The sequence below is a fragment of the Cervus canadensis genome, chromosome 10, assembly GCF_019320065.1.
Source record: "Cervus canadensis isolate Bull #8, Minnesota chromosome 10, ASM1932006v1, whole genome shotgun sequence".
Classification (NCBI taxonomy): Eukaryota; Metazoa; Chordata; class Mammalia; order Artiodactyla; family Cervidae; genus Cervus; species Cervus canadensis.
Window position 1 is genome coordinate 47,739,903 of NC_057395.1, and position 22,462 is coordinate 47,762,364.

At 52.0% G+C, this 22,462-nt stretch overlaps 1 protein-coding gene across 4 annotated transcripts in view; it reads left to right on the forward strand.

The window, feature by feature from the left end:
- The window catches only part of ADARB2 (adenosine deaminase RNA specific B2 (inactive)), a 217,963-nt gene that overhangs the window by 157,801 nt on the left and 37,700 nt on the right, over positions 1 to 22,462 (forward strand). For all 4 annotated transcript variants that reach the window (XM_043480468.1, XM_043480469.1, XM_043480466.1 and 1 more), the window contains exons 2-3: positions 8,407 to 8,493; positions 10,147 to 11,018. In XM_043480468.1, the coding sequence (XP_043336403.1) occupies positions 8,407 to 8,493; positions 10,147 to 11,018 (959 nt within the window). The remainder of the gene's footprint in view (positions 1 to 8,406; positions 8,494 to 10,146; positions 11,019 to 22,462) is intronic.

Sequence of the window (22,462 nt, forward strand, 5' to 3'; positions counted from 1 at the left end):
ATTCAAATCCACGCCCCATCCCTGTGTTTGAGTGTCACTCCAGCTCCCAACACCCTGCCCCAAACAGTTACTCTGTATCATGGGGCTTGACTCCAAACACACAGAAACAGGTCCTCAGGCAAATTAAAAACATCCATTTGCCACATCTTATTACCAAACCAAGCCGAATGCAAAATAAGAGCATTAAAATGAGCCTCACGGGGATGGGGGACTTGCACTGTGTTGCGGGCTCTGACCATTATAACACCAGGCGTGTCTCCCCCAGACAGACAAGCACACAGCCGCCAATAACTCAGGGTGTTTTATCACTGTGTGTCCGCAGGCCAGGCATCAGATGGGAAGACACTCTTGAAACAGAATTAAATAGTTTTAGATCTAATTTTACCAGCCTGAACCAGGCTGCAGATTGATTTTCATGGCATCTAATAGAGAACACACACGTGGCCCATCTTATAGAAAATCCATCTACCACACTGCTTTCCACCCAGTCTGCTGCTCACTAGAAGTAATAAGAAACTAATATTTCACAAGCAGTGTGTCGTCCTGTAAATGGCCTCGTGCTCCGAAGGAGCCAGGAGCCACCCATCAGGCAGCACAGGCCCACAGGCCTTGTCAGCACTGGGGCCGCCCCATCCAGACTCTGCTCGAGAGCGCCCAGAGGCATGTGCCCACAGCCCGTCTGTCCCAACACATGCCCCCTTTTCCGCTTGTGTCTCCTCTTCCTGTGTTCAGGCCTGCCGCCAAACCTGGGCAGCGCTGGGCTATGACACACAACAGACGTCGTCATCTCTTCGGACTACCTCTGCCTCCTCCCTCACCAGAATGATGCCTACACCGGCCCATGTGCCAGTCACAACAGAGCGTCAGGAGAACGTGGACTCCACACAGGCCTGGGGGCAGTGTGAACACACACCTCAGACGCCACACAGGCCTGAGTGCAGCATGAACACACACCTCAGACTCTGCACAGGCCTGAGTGCAGCGTGAACACACACCTCAGACTCCACACAGGCCTGAGGGCAGCGTGAACACACACCTCAGACACAACACAGGCCTGAGCACAGTGTGAACACACACCTCAGACTCCACACAGGCCTGAGCACAGTGTGAACACACACCTCAGACTCCACACAGGCCTGAGGGCAGCGCGAACACACACCTCAGACACCACACAGGCCTGAGGGCAGCATGAACACACACCTCAGACGCCACACAGGCCTGAGGGCAGCGCGAACACACACCTCAGACACCACACAGGCCTGAGGGCAGCATGAACACACACCTCAGACTCTGCACAGGCCTGAGGGCAGCGTGAACACACACCTCAGACGCCACACAGGCCTGAGCACAGTGTGAACACACATCTCAGACGCCACACAGGCCTGAGGGCAGCATGAACACACACCTCAGACTCCACACAGGCCTGAGGGCAGCGTGAACACACACCTCAGACTCCACACAGGCCTGAGGGCAGTGTGAACACACACCTCAGACTCCACACAGGCCTGAGGGCAGCATGAACACACACCTCAAACGCCACACAGGCCTGAGCACAGTGAGAACACACACCTCAGACACCGCAGAGGCCTGAGTGCAGTGTGAACACACACCTTAGACTCCTCGCAGGTCTGAGTACAGTGTGAACACACACCTTTAGATGAGAATTTCTTTTTTTTATTTAGATGCACTTTCTTGCAAAAAGTCCCCATCAGTCACTTGTCAGTCCTTTGAGCCTGCTGTTCATGCAAAGTGCAGAGCAAGATCGGGGGAAGCTGATGTGGTTTCAGGCACCCCTCCCCACTTCCCAAAATAATCCAGGTGTAGTTGGACCTGGTGAACATGTGGGGGGCAAGCGAGTGGGGGTGACACTGGGGACCCATGTCTGGGCCTCAGATGGTCTTGGATGAGCTCTTTCTCTCCTGCCCTTCTTCTCCCCCTACCCCCTCTCCCTTTCCCCCTCTTTTCCTTGCCCCCACTCACCATCCAGAACTTTTATGTTTGCTGCCCTTGGGCCCCCTGGGCCCCCAGTTCAGAACCAAGGCTCCAGGTCCACAGGAGCCTAGGATGCCCCCTGGGTTGGGGGGTCCACCCAGACCAAGATGCCAAGTTCCAGAACTGCCCAGAGCCTCTGCACAGGGGCCCTCAGTCAGCCTGGACCCCACCCCTCTGACCCAGCCCAGACGCACCTTTCAGCACAAGAACACTCGGCTCTGGGGCCTACCCTAAAGGGTAGGCACTATCATTAGCGGTCAGGTCACCTCCAGTGAGATGCTGTCCCCCCACCTCCTTGGTCCCCCTGGACAGGACAGGCTCCTCACACTGTTCCTTCTTGGCATCAGTGTGTGAAAGTATTGATTCTGGGAGCAACTAACTTGCATTCGATAAAGATCTGTTGTGTGAATGTATTAGTGTGCCCCAGTGGCTGGAGGTCAGGCATGGACAGGCCAGTCCGCCCGAGGCCTCTGCCTTGGGCACACGGACACCACCTTCTCCCTGTGTCCTCACGCAGTCGTTCCTCCATGAGTGTCTGTCCTTAGCTCCTCATCCCGGTCACAGGGGATCACGACCCACCCTCGCGGCCTCACTGTACCTTCACCACCTCTTACAGGCCCATCTCCCAATGTGGTCACATTCTGAGTCCTGGGGGTCAGGACTTAACCTGAATTTGGGGAGGACACCGTTCAGCCGATACAGTGAGTGAGGGATAGACAGGCTGGCTGCCAGTTTCAAGACCAAACTCATGATCTTATCCCCTGGGCGATACCAGCTGAGCCCGGCCAGTGAGCAGACCCTCTCATGTCACAGGCCCAGAGTCTTTTTCTGCTTGAACTCCTGGCTCAGAGATGGCAGCTTGAACACAGTCTCTTAAAATTCATGTTCCTGAAAATCGGCTAGAGAGCGTCTTGCCTCCCCCCTGCTGCCTGCATGGAGGTTAATTGTTCTCTGGTTTCCCGGGCAGCCCGCCTGCTCAGGCTTGTCCTCATCTCTGTTTGGATAGAAGCATCAGTTCGCGACACACCTGTGCTGGGGGAGCAGCCACAGCAGGAAGGAAAGTGGGTCAGGCCTGGGGGCCGTCTGTCAGAGCACGTCTGGGGAAGAGGAAACACAAGGAGGGAGCACACAAAGAGCTGGGTTTGTAGCCTGAAGGTGCTGACCACACTCTGACGCTTCCAGCTGTCGCCGAGCCATGCGGACGTGGCCGCATGTGGCCCACGGACGCCAAGGACGGAGCACAAAACCTCACTCCAAACCGCTGAAAGAGGGCAGGACCAAGTGCCGGACTGATCTCATTTTTAAAAATAACCTGTGAACTATTTAGTGCTTCTCAGGAGGCAGAGAAGAAGATCAAATCCGCAGGCATTTTAGCAGTCACAGTTTTTAGCAAAAACAAAAAGTAACATGGTTGTTCCAGCAAACATGTTATTTCACAAGGGTAGATTTTCCAAGTGACTGACTTGGGACTCCTACCCCAAAGGGTTTTTCCTAAATTTTCATCTTAATTGGTAAAAATTGTTTCATAAACTGTTGATAAAACGGTCTGTGAAAGCAAACACAGAGTTCACAACAACGCAGTCCAAATGCTTGGATCTTTGCACGACTCCTCGGTCCTCGTGGGTAAACTGAGGCTCCATGGCTGCAGGGCATGTGACAGGGCCTGACGCTCCCAGCCTTCCACTCACACGGGCTCATTCTTCCTCTGTGTTCATGTGTCCGAAGACAGCCCCAAAGGGCCTTGTCTTTGACATTCTTCTTAAAGCCCTTTAAATGAATTTGAGCTTCCAAATCTACAAAGTAAGCAAAAGAGAAAGCAAAAACCCCAGGCCCTGACTAGGAGGCCTGACTGCACATACAGTTCATTTTAATATCTGTCACCTCGGTTTCTCCTTCCTGGAGTAAATCGTGCTCTGATGCTCACTTCTCATCGTTTAGTTTCTTGTCCAGTCACATTTTATATCTTTATTATTTTTAAATAATTGAGATATAATTTACACACAGAGAAATGCACAAAGTGTGTGTGTCACAGTCCAGGGGCAAATGCACACCATGTAACACACATCTCTGACTACACGTGGGAGGTTTCATCCTCCCGGAAAGACCCCGCCCTCCCAGCCAGCCTCCCTGGCCCTAGTGTGACCTGTGTGTGACCTCTGCCTGACCTGTTGCCGAGTGAGGCTGTGCCTCTTCTGGGATCACAAGGAACCTTGTCTTTTATACCTGGATTTTTGCACAACGTGATGTTCTAGAGATTCATCTGTGTCATAAAGTATCTTAATCCTCAATCCTTGTTATTGTTGATCGCACCCACAATATGAATTTAAAACAGTCCATGTTCGCATCCTTATGTTACCAGGCCCTTGGGATGCTTCGCAATGAGAGCTGCCTCGACTAACATTTCTGCAAATGCTCTGGCTCAGGTTTCTTCTTGAACAAATGTATATGAATGAATGAATGCATTCTTGAAGGAATACATATTTCATTGATCTTATGACCATTTTCATTATGATTCAATATAGAGCTCAGAATTCACTTTTTTCCAGGATGGTGTACAGTTTTTCAGCACTTCTTGTTAAAAAGACTTTCTTTCACACCAGTGTGAGACTCTGATACCTTTGTTGTAGGTCAGTTGATCACGCAAGTATGATTCCATTTCTGAACCATCCACTTTGCTCCATTTTTCTATATTTATGTCATCACCAAATTGTATTTCTTCTTCATTATCAATATTCTCAACCAATGTGATCTCATGCATTTCCAGAAAGCGGCTTCTGCCCCACACGTGCTCCAAAAACACACAAAATCACTTCAACATGGGCCAAAGCCATTTATTTTGCAGTTGTTTGCACTGAGTAATAAGGTTTATAATACAAATGTCCTGGATCATTCACTCCAAGTAGCTCATTGAAAATGCCATTATACTAATGACCTGAATGTCCCCCCAAATCACTCCTGACTGGAGGCCGGCCTGCATGCTGTCCTCACAGGTGCCTTTCATACAGAACAACATCCAGCTGGTTCACAGTGACGCTGGGCCTGAGCTGAGAGCCATAGACCTGTCCGCAGGCCGGGATGCCCAGCCCATTCAGCTGCTTTCCCAGGAGAAAGGCCCCCTCCTTCCTCTGACTCTCCAGCGAGAGGCCGGAAGCCCTGTTAACCAGCTGCTCTCAGCAGACCCAAATCATCCAGAACTGAGAGTAACAAAAGCAGGGCCTCTATTTTCCATCAGTCTGTGACCTGCATGAAGCCAGATTTTCAAATGACTGTGAGAAACACAGAGATAGAAGCAGCTGGGCACTGGGGCTCTGCTCACCTGGAACCCGCAGAAGTAGATGCCTTGACAGGCCTGTGTCCAGGAAACAACCACGAAGAAGGCACCAACAGCAAATAATTTGTCTTGGAATTTTTCTAAATAGAAAATGCAGTTCCTCACCCTTTTCCCTAATGACTGTCTAAAGACTCGGTCTGAGGGAATTCCCTAGCATCCAGTGGTTAGGACTCTGCGCTTTCACAGCACTTTGATCCCTGGTTGGGGCACTAAGACCCCACAAGCTGTGCACTGTGATAAAAAGAGACGACTCTGTGTGTCCTTCCTAGGAGTCCCTGTTTCCCACCTAGAGTACATGTGTTGTCAGGGTAACTACTTCTCCCTCCTGAAGCATCCTAGCAGGTGGCGGTACCCAGAGTCAGGTGAGCTGACTCAGCATCTCTGAGGCTTTCTGCCTGGCTTTCTGCCTGGTTTCAGCTAGCCTGAAATCCAAACCCACCATACCAGAGGAGTGGATCAACCAATGAAGGGCTAGGGTTATCAGAAAATCCACAGGATGTCCAGTTAAACCTGAATTAATTTTTCTTTTTTAAATTGTAGTAAAGCATACAAAATATATAAGGTGCAGTATTACCCGTACTCCAGCATGCAGCTCAGTAATGCTAAGTATGTCTTTATGTTGTATAGCCACCACCACCTCCACATCCAGCTTCCTCATTTCCTCAGGCTGGGCTCTATCTTCACTCACTGACCAGCCCCGTTTCCCTCCTCAAGCCCCTGGAGGGGGCTACCTCCTGTCTCGGTGATTTATAGGTCTCTAGGGGCCTCACAGACATGGTCACACTGCATTTGTCCTTTCGTGGCTGGCTTCCTTGGTTAGCACCATGTCCCCAAGGTTCACCGTGCTGTGGCCTGCATCAGAATCCCCTTCCTTTTCAAGGATGAATAATGTTCCCTCTTGTGTACAGACCACATCCGTCCACCTGTCCGTCTACCTGTGGACACTTGGGTTGCCTCCCCATTTGGCTGTTGTGTGTCACACTGCTTTGAACACGGGTGTGCTGTATCTCTTTGAATCCCCCTGTCGGTTCTTCTGGATCTACACCTGAGTGGACATATAGGCTTCCCAGTGGCTGCACTGTTTTACACTCCCACCAGCGGTGCACTATGTTCTGATTTCTACACATCCTCACCCACAAGTATTATTTTCTTGGTTTTTTTAATAGCAACCAGCCTAACATGTGTGAAAGGCTGTCTCACCCTAGTTCTGATTTCCGTTTCCCTGATGATGTTGAATATCTGTTCATGCGTTTATTGGCCATTTGTGCATTTTCCTTGTAGAAATGTTTATTCAAGTCTTTTGCCTTAAATTTGTATTTCAGATAAATAATAATTTTTGTAGTGTGTGTATGTCCCACACAATATTATAGAGATGTACACAGAAAAATATCTCTCATGTATCCAAAAGTCAGTCTTCACTAGATGTCTTGAATTTTTATTTGACAACTCTGGCCACCCTAGAAATGGAGAACTCTGATGGATGGAAAACCATCTCTAAGTATTTCACAGTTTGTCTAAGGTGAGCTCTGAAATGGCTTGGTGTGTTTTGTGGGTGTCTGGTTGGGAGCCCTGTTTATTAGAAAATTGTAATTTCATTTCGAAATGCTCCAGACTAAATCATGTGAGCTTCACACTATTTCTGGAATATTACTGGGCTCCTTTAATGAAATTATAACTCAAGAAGAGATTTCATTCCCACACAGTAAATTGGCATAGCCGCGAGGGTGGGAGCGGGGCCTTCCCTGGCTGATTCCTCTTGTTCGGCGGAATGAAGAGGGAGCAACCTCCCGTATTTGAGTTATTTATTGTTCTCTGAGTGAGCATTATATTGTTGCCTGTCCCTGCTGGAAACAACAGCTGTTAACAGGCTCCTGAATGAATTTCAGCGTGAACTCCCCTGGCCTCTGGAAAGCCCGGCTAAAGAGAAAGCAGGCTCAGAACAGAAACAGAAAGAGCACGTTCCAGGCCCGGGTCTGGAGCCGGCAGCACAGCTGAGGTTTCCACAGAAGATCGCGGAGGTGTGCCCGGAGCGGGGCTCCGGTCTGACACAGAGCAGACACAAGGCAGCACCAGGCACAGAGGATGCAGAAAGTGTCCCTGACAGGGGCCCTGGACCCCCCCCCCAACAGCCAGCGGGAAGGGCAGGGGTAACACTGCAGTGACCTCTGACACACGGGACGAGCAGCGGCATGCTTCCATCCATGGTTTCCTAAGAACACGTGGTTTTCTAAGGTCACATGGAAAGTCAGGAACGCTGCAGCCCCGAGGGTCTGAGCAGAGGGGCTGTGGGGGCATCAGGGCTGAGTTCTCCTGTGGACTCACTTGCGGTCAGGGTCAGGGTTCTGAAATAGGGAGTCTTCCTTTTGGTGCCTTCCTCAGTTATTATTTTATTTCAGCCCTTGGTCTCTGTTTAGAGGGAATAGCTGAGCCCATTGGTCCCAAGCGTCACCTTGTCCTGGGTTTGAGTTGCTCTCTGTGCTGCCCCCAGGGGAGTCTGCAGCCAGGACCAGCCCTGGGGCTGCAGGCAGGGGCTCCCGGGCTCCCCTCACCACTCAATGACTGCCCCCACTTCAAGGGGCCCTCCACACCCTCAACCACGCTCCTTCCTCCTGTCCCGCCATCTTCTGCTCAAACACACATCGAGTATTTGTTACAGTTTTGAGAAGTCCTTTTTTTCACGCACTTTCAGTCCACAGAGCAAGGTCTCCGCCTCTGCGGAGGAAGGTTGTGGCTCTGTTTGCAGGACACTTGTTTAGCTGAGGCAGCTCTCAGTCTGCCTCTCTCCTCTCTGTGAACCTACCTCAGTGAGCAGGTAGAGACTTCTGGTTTTGAGGGACATGGAGATGCCAAAAATAAGAAAATAAGGAAGATGGAGATCATAAAGTTTAATATTGAATGGATAGGGGAATTTGATAAAATGCTGTCAGAAATTCAATAAAAGACTAAACCAAAATGAAGAGGCTAAAACCAAAATGAACTTTCAGCTTTCCAGGTCCAAACCCCCAGTAATGAGAACATTTGAAAGCACTGAGTTTTTCTGAAACTTGGTGTCAAAAGTGCATTTCCTGTTCTTTTCTTTCCAGACAAAGTGAGCGTGTTGTCAGCCTTCATCGCTCCCTTCAAACGCCTGAACCCTGGGGCCACGCACGCAGAGGACGAGGACAACCTCAGTAAGCAACTCCTTCCCCAGAGCCGGGGCCCCACCCACCCCCAACTGGGATCCCATCCCCCAACCCCCACAGTGGTAGGAAATCCTGGCAGTGACCATGTGACTGAGAACTCCAGGCGTTGCAAGAAAAGATACTAGTTCTCTTGGACCACCCCTCCTCTCTTTTCTTTGCTTTTCCCTCCAAACCAAAAAGAGAAAGGAAAGTGAACACAGCCTCTTTGAACAGTATGTCCAGTTATTTAACAAGGAAAGAGCTGGACGGGTGCCTGCTGTTGAAACTGCATTTGGCTTGTGAGACTGAAGAGACACCAGAGCAAGGGGCAGGGAGGGTGTAGATCTGGACAGCGCACCCACCGAGAAGATCAGAGCAGATGGCCGTGAGGGGAGGAAGAGTTGGGTGTGTGTGTCGGGCAGGGCACCCCTCTCGCTTGTGGCAGGAAAGTGTGGAGGGTGAGACGGTCCACACAACCAGAACACTTCTTGCATTTCAGTGTTATCTGACAGGTCTGACCTTTGCAGCCAGAGTCAGGCATGTGCTTGTGGGAGCAGGTGGTGCGCTGATGGTCACTGAGGCTCTTGGGTAGGTGACCAAGGAGCAACAGGTGTGTCTAGGGGTGCATCGTGGGGGTCCCCAGGTCTGGTCTCAGAACTGGCACAGGACCAGGCTCTCTGGGGGCGGGAGCACTCCAGCCCTCTTTTCTGGGGGTCCTGGAATTTCTAGGAAATTCATTGAGAAACCCAGCTCCTGAAATAGGCAGGGGAGTTGGCCTGGACAGGCATATAAGTGTCTGCCTCCCCTTACCTGCTGTTTTCAGAACTGCACCTGACTCTGCTCTGTGTCAGGGGTCTTGTTCTTTACACATGTCCCTCAGCTCAACCTCACAATAACCCCAGAGGCAAGAGCTGCCAAACCCAGTTTCCATCTTAAGAAAATGGAGTTGAGGCAGGCGGAGGGGCTGCCCAAGGTCACACACACTCACCATAGTTTTGGGGGACTTTGACCTCTCACCTGCTTGACCCGGAGCCACAGAGTGACCACTGCCCTGCCCTGCAGCTTCCCTGACTTCGTGCAGACTACTTGGGAGGCTGTGCTGGGGGGAGTTGAACCCCTAATCTGCCTGTCTGCAGAAACCATGAGTGGCATCACCCCCAGAGCATGTATCAGGATGGCCTGGGAGACTGCACTTCTATCAGCTTTTAATTACCGATCAGCATAGGTGGGGTCTTCCTCCATGCTTGGATCTGCCTGACTCACTTTAAACTTTGAGGCTGACAGACCTGGGATGATGACCAGAGAGTGTGGACACGATCTCAGGCCAGGAGGAGGGCGAGCTGGGCCTGCCGGGTGGTTCCTCCAAGATAAACATTCTCCTGAGAGGCTCAGAGGGCGGCCTGATCACCAGCCACTTTGATCACACACACTGCCTACCCCATCTCACATCTGGGAGATCAGTAAGAACATGGAGAGCTCCCAGAGAGTTTCTGGGCACTTGCTGTGGGCTCCTGGGGTTGAGCTGTTACTCCCTCCATCTTTACCTCCAGTTTGGGAAACTGAGGGTTATTCCCACCCCTTGGCCCAGGTGCTGAGGGGGTCGTCAGAGGCGGGGCCCACGGTCCCCACAGCCCTGGGTCACACGGTCTGTCTCCCCTCCAGGTACCAGCAGTGCTGACGTCAAGGAGAACCGCAATGTGAGCAACCTGGAGGCCAGGCCGCCGCCAGCCGGGAACAGGGCCCGAGGGGGCGCGCCCGGCCTGAAGAGGAAGCGGCCGCTGGAGGAGGGCAATGGCGGACACCTGTGTCCCCTGAGGCTGCTGTGGCGGCGGCTCTCATGGTCCGTGGCACCCAAGAATGCACTGGTGCAGCTGCACGAGCTGCGGCCAGGCCTGCAGTTTCGCATGGTGTCGCAGACCGGCCCGGTGCATGCGCCCATCTTCGCCGTGGCCGTGGACGTCAACGGGCTCACCTTTGAGGGCACTGGGCCCACCAAAAAGAAGGCCAAGATGCGGGCAGCCGAGCTGGCCCTCCGCTCCTTCGTGCAGCTCCCCAACACGGGCCAGGCTCCCCCAGCCCCCAGTGGCATGGCCCCTGACTTCACCTCCGACCAGGCCGACTTCCCCGACGCCCTGTTCCAGCGGTTCGAGCCTGCAGCACCCAGCGAGGGCTTCCCGGGCTGGCGGCCCCCTGCCCCCGAGTGCCTGTCCACAGCCTGCCGGAGGGGCCGGCTCCTGGGCCGCCCGCTGGACCTGGGCCTGGGGGGACCCACGGCCCCAAGCACTGGGAACCCAGTGGTGCTGTTGAACGAGCTGCGCTCTGGCCTGCGCTACGTGTGCCTCTCAGAGCCAGAGAAGCGGCACGCCCAGAGCTTCGTCATGGCCGTCAGCGTGGACGGGAGGACGTTCGAGGGCTCAGGACGAAGCAAGAAGCTGGCCAAGGGCCAGGCCGCCCAGGCCGCCCTGCAGGCCCTCTTCGACATCCGGCTGCCCGGCCACGTCCCCTGCAGGAGTAGAAGTCACCTCCTGCCCCAGGTGAGAGCCCTCGGGTGGCTGCCAAGGGGCAGAGCGGGGCGGGGGCAGTGGGCAGTCCCCCTGCTCCATCCCCATGTGTGGGGGGGTGCCCTGTGCCTCCCAGACAAGCAGGTGCTGCCCCTCCTGCCTCAGTGCAGGAGCTGAGCTCAGATTTGGGGAGAGAGAGCCTGAAAGCAAATGTGGGAAGGGAAAGAATGCTGAGGGACCGCAGAGGTGATGGAAAGCTGGGCAGCCAGCTGTCTTGGCAACAGTGATGCTGGCCACAAGGGACAGGGCAGCGGGGGGAGGGCTCCCTGCCCCCAAGAGGGTGGCATGGCAGGACGGCCCCTCAGTGCCTGTCATTGGCATGTTTGGTGCCCACCGGCATGTTCGGTGCCCACTAGTGTGTTCAGTGCCTGTCATTGGCATGTTCAGTGCCTGCCAGCATGTTCGGTGCCTGCCAGCATGCTCAGTGCCCATCAGCGTGTTCAGTGCAGGTCAGCGTGTTCAGTGCCCATCAGCGTGTTCAGTGCAGGTCAGCATGTTCAATGCCCACTGGCGTGTTCAGTGCCCGTCAGCATGTTTGGTGCAGGTCAGCATGTTCAGTGCCCGCCAGTGTGTTGGGTGCCCGCCGGCATGTTTGGTGCCCACTGGTGTGTTCAGTGCCCATCACTAGCATGTTCAGTGCCCACCAGCGTGTTCGGTACCCACCGGTGTGTTCAGTGCCCATTGGTGTATTCGGTGCCCATCGGCGTGCTCAGGGCCTGTCAGCATGTTCAGTGCAGGTCAGCGTGTTCAGTGCCCGCCAGCGTGTTCAGTGCCCACTGACATGTTCAGTGCCCATCAGCGTGTTCGGTGCAGGTCAGAATGTTCAGTGCCCGCCGGCATGTTCAGTGCCCGTTGGCGTGTTCGGTGCCTGTCATTGGCGTGTTCGGTGCCCGCTGGCATATTCAGTGCCCGTCATTGGCATGTTCGGTGCCCGCCGGTGTGTTGGGTGCAGGTCAGCATGCTCAGTGCCCACCAGCGTGTTCAGTGCCCGTCATTGGCATGTTCCATGCCCACAGGCGTGTTGGGTGCAGGTCAGGATGCTCAGTGTCTGTCAGCGTGTTCAGTGCCAGCTGGCGTGTTCGGTGCCCATTGGTTTGTTTGGTGCCCATCAGTGTGTTCGGTGCAGATTGGTATATTCTGTGCAGTTGGCGTGTTTGGCGCAGGTCTGGGCTGTGTCTCTGACTCTGGGGCTGGCGTTCTGCTGGAATAGAGGGCTGGGTGGGCAAGGAGCTTGGGGGGACCTGCCCCGCACTGCCTCGGGGGCTTGTCGCCCACAACACGCGAGCACCTCATGGAGCTCAGCCCTGCACAGGGGGCCCTGTGCACCGTCCTTGTGTTGGGACCTGTTCTCCTGCCTCCTCCTCCTTCTGCTCATCTATGAGCATTGTCCCCTCTGAGGTGACACAAGAGGTCCCCCTCATCCACTCCCTCATCAAGGGGGAGAAGGTTTTGCAGTTAAAGGCCCTCAGTCTGCACAGGGTCCCTAGTCAGAGCTCAGCACTTGTAAATCTCTGCTCAGACCAGGGCGTCCTCATCTCACGGCACCTCACATAGAATCCACTGTTTGCCTCATGAGGTCATGTGTCCACTAGGGATGGACTCGGGGTGCTGGAGGGGTTCTGGACAGTGAACGAAACAAATGCACTAGGACGGAGCCTTCATGTCAAATCACAGCCAGGAGCCAGCATCCGTCCGTCTGTCCATCCCTCTACCCGTTTGTCCATCTGTCCATCCTCTCATCCATCCAATGAGCAGTTCTCTGACTCTGGCAAGCACAGACAATGGACGGGCCCAGCGGGTATCGGTCTGGTCCCTACAACTCAGCCTCATGAAGGGCAGAAACTGCTGAATGGGGAACCCCGGGGGCAGCTGTTTCTCCTGCTACCTCTGCCCCCAATTCCTTCATTAATTTTCAAATGTTTACTGCACATTCTAGGAGCAAATTGGAGGGGTTGGCCCATTATCTCCCCATGTCTTGCCTCCCACATAGCCTCAGATGACACACAGTGCAGATAGAGGCGAGTGTTTGGCGTTGACATGGGTCCTGGCCCGGAGCGTGGTGGCCCTGCTGTCCCTTCCTGATGCCCCCACCTGTCTCTCCCCCTCTCCTCTGCCTGGCGTCTCCACCTCGCCTATAGCTCTGACCCCCCCAATACCTTCCAAGGAAGCCCCTCAGCCCCTCTCAGGCCAGGTGACCCGGGCTGCCCAAGAAGGCCTCCCTCCTCTGCCTGATGCTATTTAGTGAGCAGAGCCCTTCCTCCAACTCTGCTGTGCACACAAGCCCACACACACACACACACCCCTGCGTGAGGACTGAAGGATGTCGGTGAGCCCACCGTGACGCCTTTCCTTTCACGTTGTCAACCCTGCGCTCTCGAGACGTGGGAACCGGGCTGCACTGCTGCTTTGTAACAGTCGTTTGACCCCAGAATGCAGCACATCAGTGAAAGCTGCCGCCGCTAAATAATTCTTCACTGACAGTCGGCTAACACCCGCCCGGATGACAGAGGGTGCAGAGCAGTAGGAGGCTGTGGTCCATCCATCACCCCGGGCTGTCCTGGAGCGTGTTGCTCGCTCCCCTTTAAGCACCAGGCAACCTCCGGGGCCTTATTAAGTCCAGACCCCACTTTGGACGTGGTCTAGATTCAGAGACTCCAGCGTCCCTATAGACGCAGCTCCTCTGCCTCCTCTGCCCAGGTGTCTATGCTGTCTGCAATGCACCCTTTCCACTCACACCAGGCCTGGTCACCAGGGTCATGACCTGTCACCCGTGTGACCACGCCGCCAGCACCTGTGTCAGGAGCCATGCCCCCGTTCCTGCTGTGCACACCCCCAGGAAGGTCTGTGAGGCCCCTGCCCGAGTCCGGGGCAGGTGGCTGGAGGGACAGCGTTCACCCTGGAGAGACCCGGCCTCTGGCTGTGCGGTATCTAACTCAGGATTTGGTGCTCTCTGCTCTGGGGGCAGGCTCAGTGCACAGGACACCTGGGGTCTTGTTCATTGGCTCGCCCACCAGGCCCGCCAATACGGTCAGTCAGCAGTGTGGGACTTCTGGCTGCGGGAAGCCCAGGACCAGGAGTCTGTGGTGCTGATGCCATGCAGGCGGGTCAGGACCTGCCCTGGGTTGTTCAGCCTTAGCCCAGAGCAGATCTCAGTGGGGCTGGCTTGGTGGGTCAGAGGTTCTGCCCATCCTGAGGACAACTCTGAGCAACACAGCCCCCCAGGAACCCCTCAGCTCAGACCCCAGGGATCCACCCCCAGGGACCCCTGCCTCAGCGCCCAGACACCACCCTCCTTGGGCAAGTGAGGCATCTGTCCCTCCAGGCTGAGCGCCCCTGTCCAGCAGTAAAGATAGTCATTTAGGCTGGTTTTGGCCTTGAGTCTGAAGCAGTTCTGAAGAATAACATTCTCAATGCAGATTAAAATCACAGATATGTTGGATTTCCACCACCTCCTCAACACAAGGGGTGTCTCAGAACCAGCCCCAATTTCATGAGATCTGACTTCAGGTCTCTTTGCCAGAGTGACGAGAACACAACTTTATTAAATTCTCTACCGTCCGGCGCAGGCCTGAGTGAGTGGTCACTGTGCAAACACGACTGATGAGGTGCCCACGGAGACCAGGGGGAGGTGGAGGGCCGGCCTGAAGCCCAGATTTCCTCTAGGTTCACAAGAAGTGTGAACGCAATAACAAGACCATGACAGAAAATAAATGCTCGTTAGCTGGAACATCATTGTTAAAAAAGAAAAAGGTAAAAATCACAAGACCTGTGCCTCTGTGGTCTTACTCCTCACCCCTGGCATGAGAAGACTGGGATTCACAACAGCATTAAATTCTGCCAGAAAGCCTTGTCTCTCAGTGCTTCTACTCTCTGGAAACAGAAGAGCATCAGTCAAGTGATGGAGAAGAAAGTGATTGAAAGTTACGGTGATGCTGGTGGGGAGGGGAAGGGAGATGGTGACACACGGCCCCTCGTGTGAAAACCACGGGCTTGTCTTGCTCCGAAGTCTTTCGCCCTCAGTGATGTCCTTTTTTGTTTGTTTTTCTTTCTTTTTTTAAATTTCTATGTCAGCCTGCGGTGGTACTAACAGTGTCTGAAAAATTCAGTCAAAGCAAGCAGCACACTTTCTCCCCAAGGGTGGGAGGGTGTGCCTTTGAAACCAGCTACCAAGGCTGCATGCTGATCAAGCCCTTTGCAGGTCCTCCCAGGGAGCGGATGGCCCCGGCCAGACCTGGCCATTGGTCAGGTGCCCAGAGCACCTTCTCTGCTCCCTGCTGGCACAGCTGTCTGCTGGGAGGGGGAACCAAGGGACTTGTAACATCATGGAAATAAAAATGCCTCCAGAGGTCAGCCCTTTACCACAAATTTGGATTCGAGCTCCCGCACATGCCTAGGCTATGGAATTGGACCCGGGGCTGACTGCACCTCGACCTGAACAGCCGCACTTGGGGACACAACAGAGCCCCTCCCCTGCTGCCTGGCCACCTCACAGGTTGTCTGGTTTCACATCCCTGCTGACCTCTGCCCTAAACACGGAATAGTCACTAGTGTCACCTCGACAGATCAGCAGGAGCAGGTCCTCAGATTTCAAATGGGCCTGAATTACAAAGGGTAGAAATCACACCCGCTCAGCTTTGAGATGGCTTAACACCATCCATGGTGTTTTCCCCTGAGGACACCCCAAAAAAGCAGTGGGACCCCGTGAGACCCCCCTCCTGAGCCCCAGTGGCCTCACTCCCCCAAATGCTCCAGCTGGCTCTGACCTGGCAACATGTCCACTGCCGGGTCCACAGGGGCCCTTGGTCCCAGCAGCCCATCCATCTCCCTTTCAGTGTTTCATGCTTGGCCATGGCCATTCTCCCCGAGGCGAGGCAATGATTGTCCAGGGAGCCTCCTTGCATTCAACTCCATGGCTCCATCTGTGATCTGTGGCCACAGACACCCTCTTGTGGTCCTTGAGGAGGAAAGAGCAGCCTTCTATCCTCCTGCCTGTCTAGCCAGCGCTGGCCTTCCCCACATCCTCATCTCCTCAGTAGAAGCACTGATGACCAGAGAGGAGTGACAGGTCCCCTGGCTGCTGTCACACACGTACCCTGGCCCCTGTCTCCAAAAACCCCTGCAGTGAGGCTGCTGAAGGCTCTGTAGATGCTAACAATACACTTGTGCATTGACACAGTGTACACACAATGTGTACACAATGTAACTTATATGATAGAGCCTGTACAATGTACACACACTATCTGCACAATAGAATTTAATTATACAATCTATATAATGTATATACAATGCGTACACAATATAATTTATATGAGACAATTTGTAAAGTGTACACACAATGTATACACAATTTAACTTATATGATACAATCTGTACAATGTACCACAGTCTCTACACAATATAACTTATACAATCTATACAATGTATACACAATGTATATATAGTGTAATTTATATAATACAGTTTGTACAAGGTACACACATTGTATATACAATATAGCTTACATTATACAATCTGTACAATGTATACAAAATATAATTTATATATTTTTGTACAATGTACACTCAATGTGTACACAATATAATTTATATGATACAATCTGTACAAAGTATACCCAATATAATTTTTATGATACAATTTGTACAATGCACATACAATATAACTTATATGATACAATGTATACACAATATAATTTATGTGATATAATTTTTACAACTGTATACTCAATGTGTACACAATTTAATTTACATGATACAACCTGTACATACAGTATCTACAAAATATAATTTGTACAACACAACCTATATAATGTATATACAATATAACTGTACAATACAATGTACACTTGTACACTTAAGCATGATGGATGTAATGTACCATCTACATTTATATAATAGCCCCAGCATCTGAATTTCTACTACAAAAAGTTTGATACAATGGAAGTTGGAAGAGATAAATGTGTCTTTAAACCTGTATGTTCCCCATACAGTGTTTGGTGTCTTCAAATATGATTAACATGAGTGTTGATCAATTAAGCAGAGACTGTAAACCAAGCTTTACCAAGCTGTAAATCGCTCATGATTCCACAGCCATGACTGACACTGGCAATGCCGGGATGGCCCATAGTGATATGAGGGGCTGATATGTATCAGACATTGACTGTGTCACATGTTGCTGTACACACTTTACATATAATAGCACATCTGAGCCTCACAGAACCATGGAGGGGGCACCACTCATGTTCCCATTGTGCAGATGCAGGCCTGAGGGGCAGGAAAATGAAATTCTCCCACCAAAGTCTGGCTAGTGAAGCTGGGAGGAGGGTCACAGGACAGCGGAGGGCAGAGACCCTCCGTCAAGCTCCAGGCTGCCTTCCCCTAGTTCCCAACACTTTTACAGATCTGTTGAGGAAACAGATCCACCTAAATAATGGGGCAGCACGTGGCCTGTCATAGTGGGAGTGACACAGGACACAGAGTGGGCCAGAGCAGGAGGGCCAGCAGCAGAAAGGGGGCTCCCAGGTGACAGAGCAGGAGAGCAAGCCGACTCCCTCACAAGAAGATCACCTTTGTCAGCACAGAGCCTGCCCTTGGCTGTGTAGATGACAGGCTTTGTGGGGAGAACTGGGCCCCCTCTTCCTTGGGGATACATTGTCACAGTGAAGGGGACCGACAGCAGATAAAACACAGCAACTGGGAGGAAGCCCGCATTCAAAGAGCCATAGGAGGGGAAGAGGAGCATCTCCGGGGAGAAAGCACCTCCTTCACGGAGCTGGGGGCCTGCACACGACGGAGGGCAGCTGCCCAGTGGCCATTTGCCTCTGCCCTGCCCCCAGGAATGGACTGTGGGGCAGCCATGCTCCGCAGAGTTCCCGCTCCCTTTCTGCTTGGCCGTAACACCCTGTTGTCTCAGGTGACGGTCCTCGAGCAAGAAGCAAACTAACACCATTCTCGTCAGAAGCCAGTGGCGCCCCACCCCTGTGCTCGGGGTTAGGGACCCTTCCTCAACTCAGCGAGTGCACTCAGGAGAGCAGGGACGTGTCGTCGATGGACACTCCATCCCTCTTCTGAGTGACCAGGACACCTGTGCCCGTAGAAAGCCCTCCTTCTAAATGGACGTGTTGACTGGACAATTGTGGCACAAACCCCCTTTACCCGGGGCTGGTTGGTATTTGAACTGTGTTTGGTGGTGTTTGTCTTTCGTAATCAAAGCAGTTGGGAGGCAAGCAGGAATACAGCCCTAGGCCATGTGGGCAATTACACAAAGCAGGACAGGGATGGACAGAGGCTCTGACTTCTCTCGGAGGAAGGGGGCCCAACAACAAGGCCCCCACCTGCTTCCCTGAGTCAGCCCAGCAGAGGTGTGGCTGTGCCAGTGTCAACCCTGCGGCAGACTGGATCTCATCCACTTTTCTCCAGGCAGAGAGTTGGCTTCAGGGAAAAGCTGCTGTGGGCTGCATGTGACCCTGCAGACAGGCTATTGGGGTGGGGGGGGCGGGCGGGGAGTGGTCAGCCAGGAAAGAGAGACTCCGACAGACAGCAAAGCCATGAGCCATCTAACTAAGAATTGAAAAGAGTCTCAGGAGAGAATGATGCTTTGAATTCAGACTATGGAACCACAGAAACTGCTGGTGACTAGAGATGAATCCAGACTGACGTGAATGGCCAGGTGGGCAGCTGGCAGATCCCAGCCTCCAAGCCCTACAAACAGCATCTGCCCACCACTCCCCAGGACTAATGGCTGGGACAAGAGAGCAAGGAAAGTTGTCTCCTTCCAGCCTAAAAACCATTGGCCCCACCGCTTCGTCCACTCTGAGAAACATGAGGGAGCCTCCCAGAGGCCTGTACTATCGCCCGCTCTCATCATAGGAGCCATGGCCAGGGGGGCAGCCACCCAAAATGGGAAATTCACCCAAAGAAAAAATTCCACATCATTATAGACAACATTTTGGGTGGCCAGTTGGGCCTGATTCAATTGGGCAGTTGAGCCTGATTCAAAAAAAGTTACATATAACTTTTGGTTACATGTAAAACTGACAAAACATGTCTTTAAATAAAAAGGGATAAATCTCTTGGAATTCATTCTGAAATAGCCCAGCTCTGGGGTCTCCTGAGTCTGGCTCTGCTGTCAGGCCAACTGCTCTGTCTCCGTGGTCAGGGGGAGCCCAGCAGAGTGGGGAGGGGCTGCCGTGTGCAGTAAAGGCCACGGCCCCCGAGAACAGCTGATGAAGACCAGAAGTAATGAGCTGAAACTTCCAGAAAGTAATTCTTCCCTGGACTAAGGACAATAATAAAACTCTGCCTGACATGGGCTACCCTCTGAGGACTAAGAAAGGGTAATTTTTTCTGCAGAGAACTTCTGTGGTCTTCTGAGGGCGAGTGGGCTGCAGGAAGTGTCTCTCTGAGAGGAACACGTCATAATTCACAAGCAGCTGAGCCTAAACGGAGTTGCAAAGGTCGTTCTTACTTTATAACAAGAAGAAATATTCCAGGAACCCTCAAGCCCTTCATTTTCCTCCCACAGCCATGCGGTACCCATGGATCATAATACAGAATTATCTGCCTTTCTAAAGCAAGAACTCTGACTTTATGAACATTTGGGGGTTCACATGATGTGTGAGAAATCTGAAGGCATCCGGTGAAAGGCACTGCTTAATACCGTTAAACTGCTTAATGTCCTTAATGTCCTTCAACTGCTCAGAGTATTAAATAGGCAACAAGTACAGAAAACCTGAACAAACAAATGTAAACATGATAAAATTCATTAAGTCACAGTGAGCATGAGAGACGGACAGGAAAATCATCACGATAACGAAGTAATCGCCTTAATGGAGACACTGCAGTATTCCGTTGGGGTGTGTCTGATTACTAAAGGGAGTGACATTTTAAATGCGTCACAGAGTCCCATGGTCTGGGAGCCCCCTCAGGGGATGTTCCAGGCCTGCAGACAGTAGTTCTGAAATGAACTGGTGCTGCATTTATGCATCCCATGAATTTGAATGATTGTGCGTTGGAGTTTCTGAAAATGGGGGACACATCTAGAAATCACTGGATTTCACAACCAAATTCTTTTTGAATAAGAGTTAATTATGTTTTCATTTGTAATGAAGACATATGGAAACATGCTATGAATGATCATATTAACCACAGCAACCCAATGTTGAGACCCACATGGCAGGCAGTTTATTGTGATGCAAAAACGTCTGAGTTGCTTGTGCCAAATAAGAAGAGCTGGGCAAAGAGCTAGTTGCAGAAACAGTGAGAAAACAGGGCTGCAAATTTTGCTTCGATGACTTTTGAAATCCGAGAAAAGTGACAGAGTTCTTCCTGTTTAGGCAGAAACTGATATATTCTTATTTAAGTCATATCAAAATATTTCTTAAGGTTTAGAAAAGGCATAAATGACTGTCAAGGTTTGTTCATAGTCTCACCGATGGCTTGCCAATAGCAGGCCTACTGGCAAAGACATTGGTTTCCATGTATCCATCCATCCATCCATCCATCCATCCATCATCCTACACATATTTAAGGGGCAGCACTCTGCCCCAGGCAATGTGCCAGGTGCTGGGAACACACAGAAGTGTATAAGAGGAAGCTCTGACCCTTGAGTGTTTTCCAAGTTGTGGCCCAATGTCTCCTGTGTAAGGTTTGCCTGGGCACCATCTTTAAGAGCAGAACCTGGCCTTTACTCTGAAATCACCAAATCAGAATATCTTGGGTTGCATTTTTCACAAGTACTCCAAATGATTCTTAGTCCTGCTAAAACTTTATAATTAACATTGGGGAAGGGTGTAAATGAGAACAAGATACAAAATGTTCAGAGATGAAGCTGGTGTGGAGGTAACTCCTGCTATACTCTGTCTACTTGTTACCTCTTGTTCCAGAACCTGAGTGATAAGCACATCTGTTATGAGGGTTATTCACACTTACAGAAGGACCACTGGGCTGCTTGGGTCCAGTTTCCTGTTTTACCAGGCGGGCAGCAGAGGCAGGAGGGGGCGGATTTGGGGTTCAGTTTGGCTGCCTTTATGCCCCTTCCAATGGGTGATCACTGCAGTTCAAGCGTGATAGAGCAGTGGTGCAGACAAAGGGGACAGATAGAGGGACAGACAGAGGACAGACAAGGGAGACAGATGGGGGACAGACAGTGGAGGCAGACAGGGGGACAGACAGTGGACACACAGAGGGACAGACAGTGGGGACAGCTGGCCTCTGACCGCTGTCTCTCGTCTCCACCATCTAGTGCAGACCGCGCAGCCCCGCCCCCCTCGTCTGGGGGGGGGGGGGGTCTTCCCCGCCTACACATGGTGACCCGTGTGCTGCCTTTCCCCAGCCCCAAACTCTGTCCTCTGTGCTTTGTCTTTGTTTTCCTGAGAAGTTTTCTCTGTTCAACACAAGTGTTCTGCCTGTTTACAAGTGTTAAGTGTTGGCAGAATAAGAAAAAGCACAGATGTGAAGACAGTCACCTCCTGAGACCACAGTCACTCTCAGGACTCTGAGCTAGTCCACCGCACACAGTGGTGGAGTCAACATGGCGGCCAGGACGTGGATCCAGGACTCGGTATCCAGGTCTGACTCTCATTCGCCCGCGATGCTCTCTGCGTGCCTGCGGGCCCCATGTCCACTACCTCTGCCCTTGGAGGCTGGGAAGGTCAGGGTCCCAAGGCACAGGGCTCAGTGGGGGCAAATCCAGGTGTCTGGTACACACAGGGAGACAGTCCCTTTGGCAACACAAGGCAAAGTCTGATTGGTGGAGTGTCATGTAAAAAGGAACAATTACAGCACCAAAGTCACCAAAACCACGTAGCAAGAGCAAAAACTGAGTGCGCTTGGCTGGGCCAGGCATGTCAGGTGAGGTGGCGGTGGGTGAGAGACGGGCCAGCACTTCCCTCAGAGCTTGGGCCTTAGCTACGAGATGCTCGCTTGCGGCCAGGATGAGGGGCCTGTGCTGCTGCCAGCAGAAGTGTCTAAGCGTTGGCTATGCAGGCAATTTCTTACCTTCTTCTAAGGACAGGCAGGAGACAGGGAACAGGGTGGAAAACCTAGAATCTAGGAGAGGGAAACAGTAACTATGAATCAAATCAATGACTTTTAGTCCATAAGTTAACGAAACAAATTGTTTGAAAATCTGGGATTCTTTCTCAAATAAATTGATTTGTCCTGTCCAAATTCACTAAAGTAACCAGTTAGTTGTTTCTGAATTGAACAGATAACATCACAGAACCAAAATCACAAAGACATATAAAAGAGGAGGTGGGGTGGGTGGAAGGCTGTGGTCCTCAATGGCATGAATCCCCTGCCTTCAACAGGCAAGCACCTGCACTGTCCTAGGGTCCTTTAAATTCTATGTCAAACCATCAAAAATACACCATTCTCGGTTGGAATATTTGACATCTATTAGACACCAAAATAACACCAATG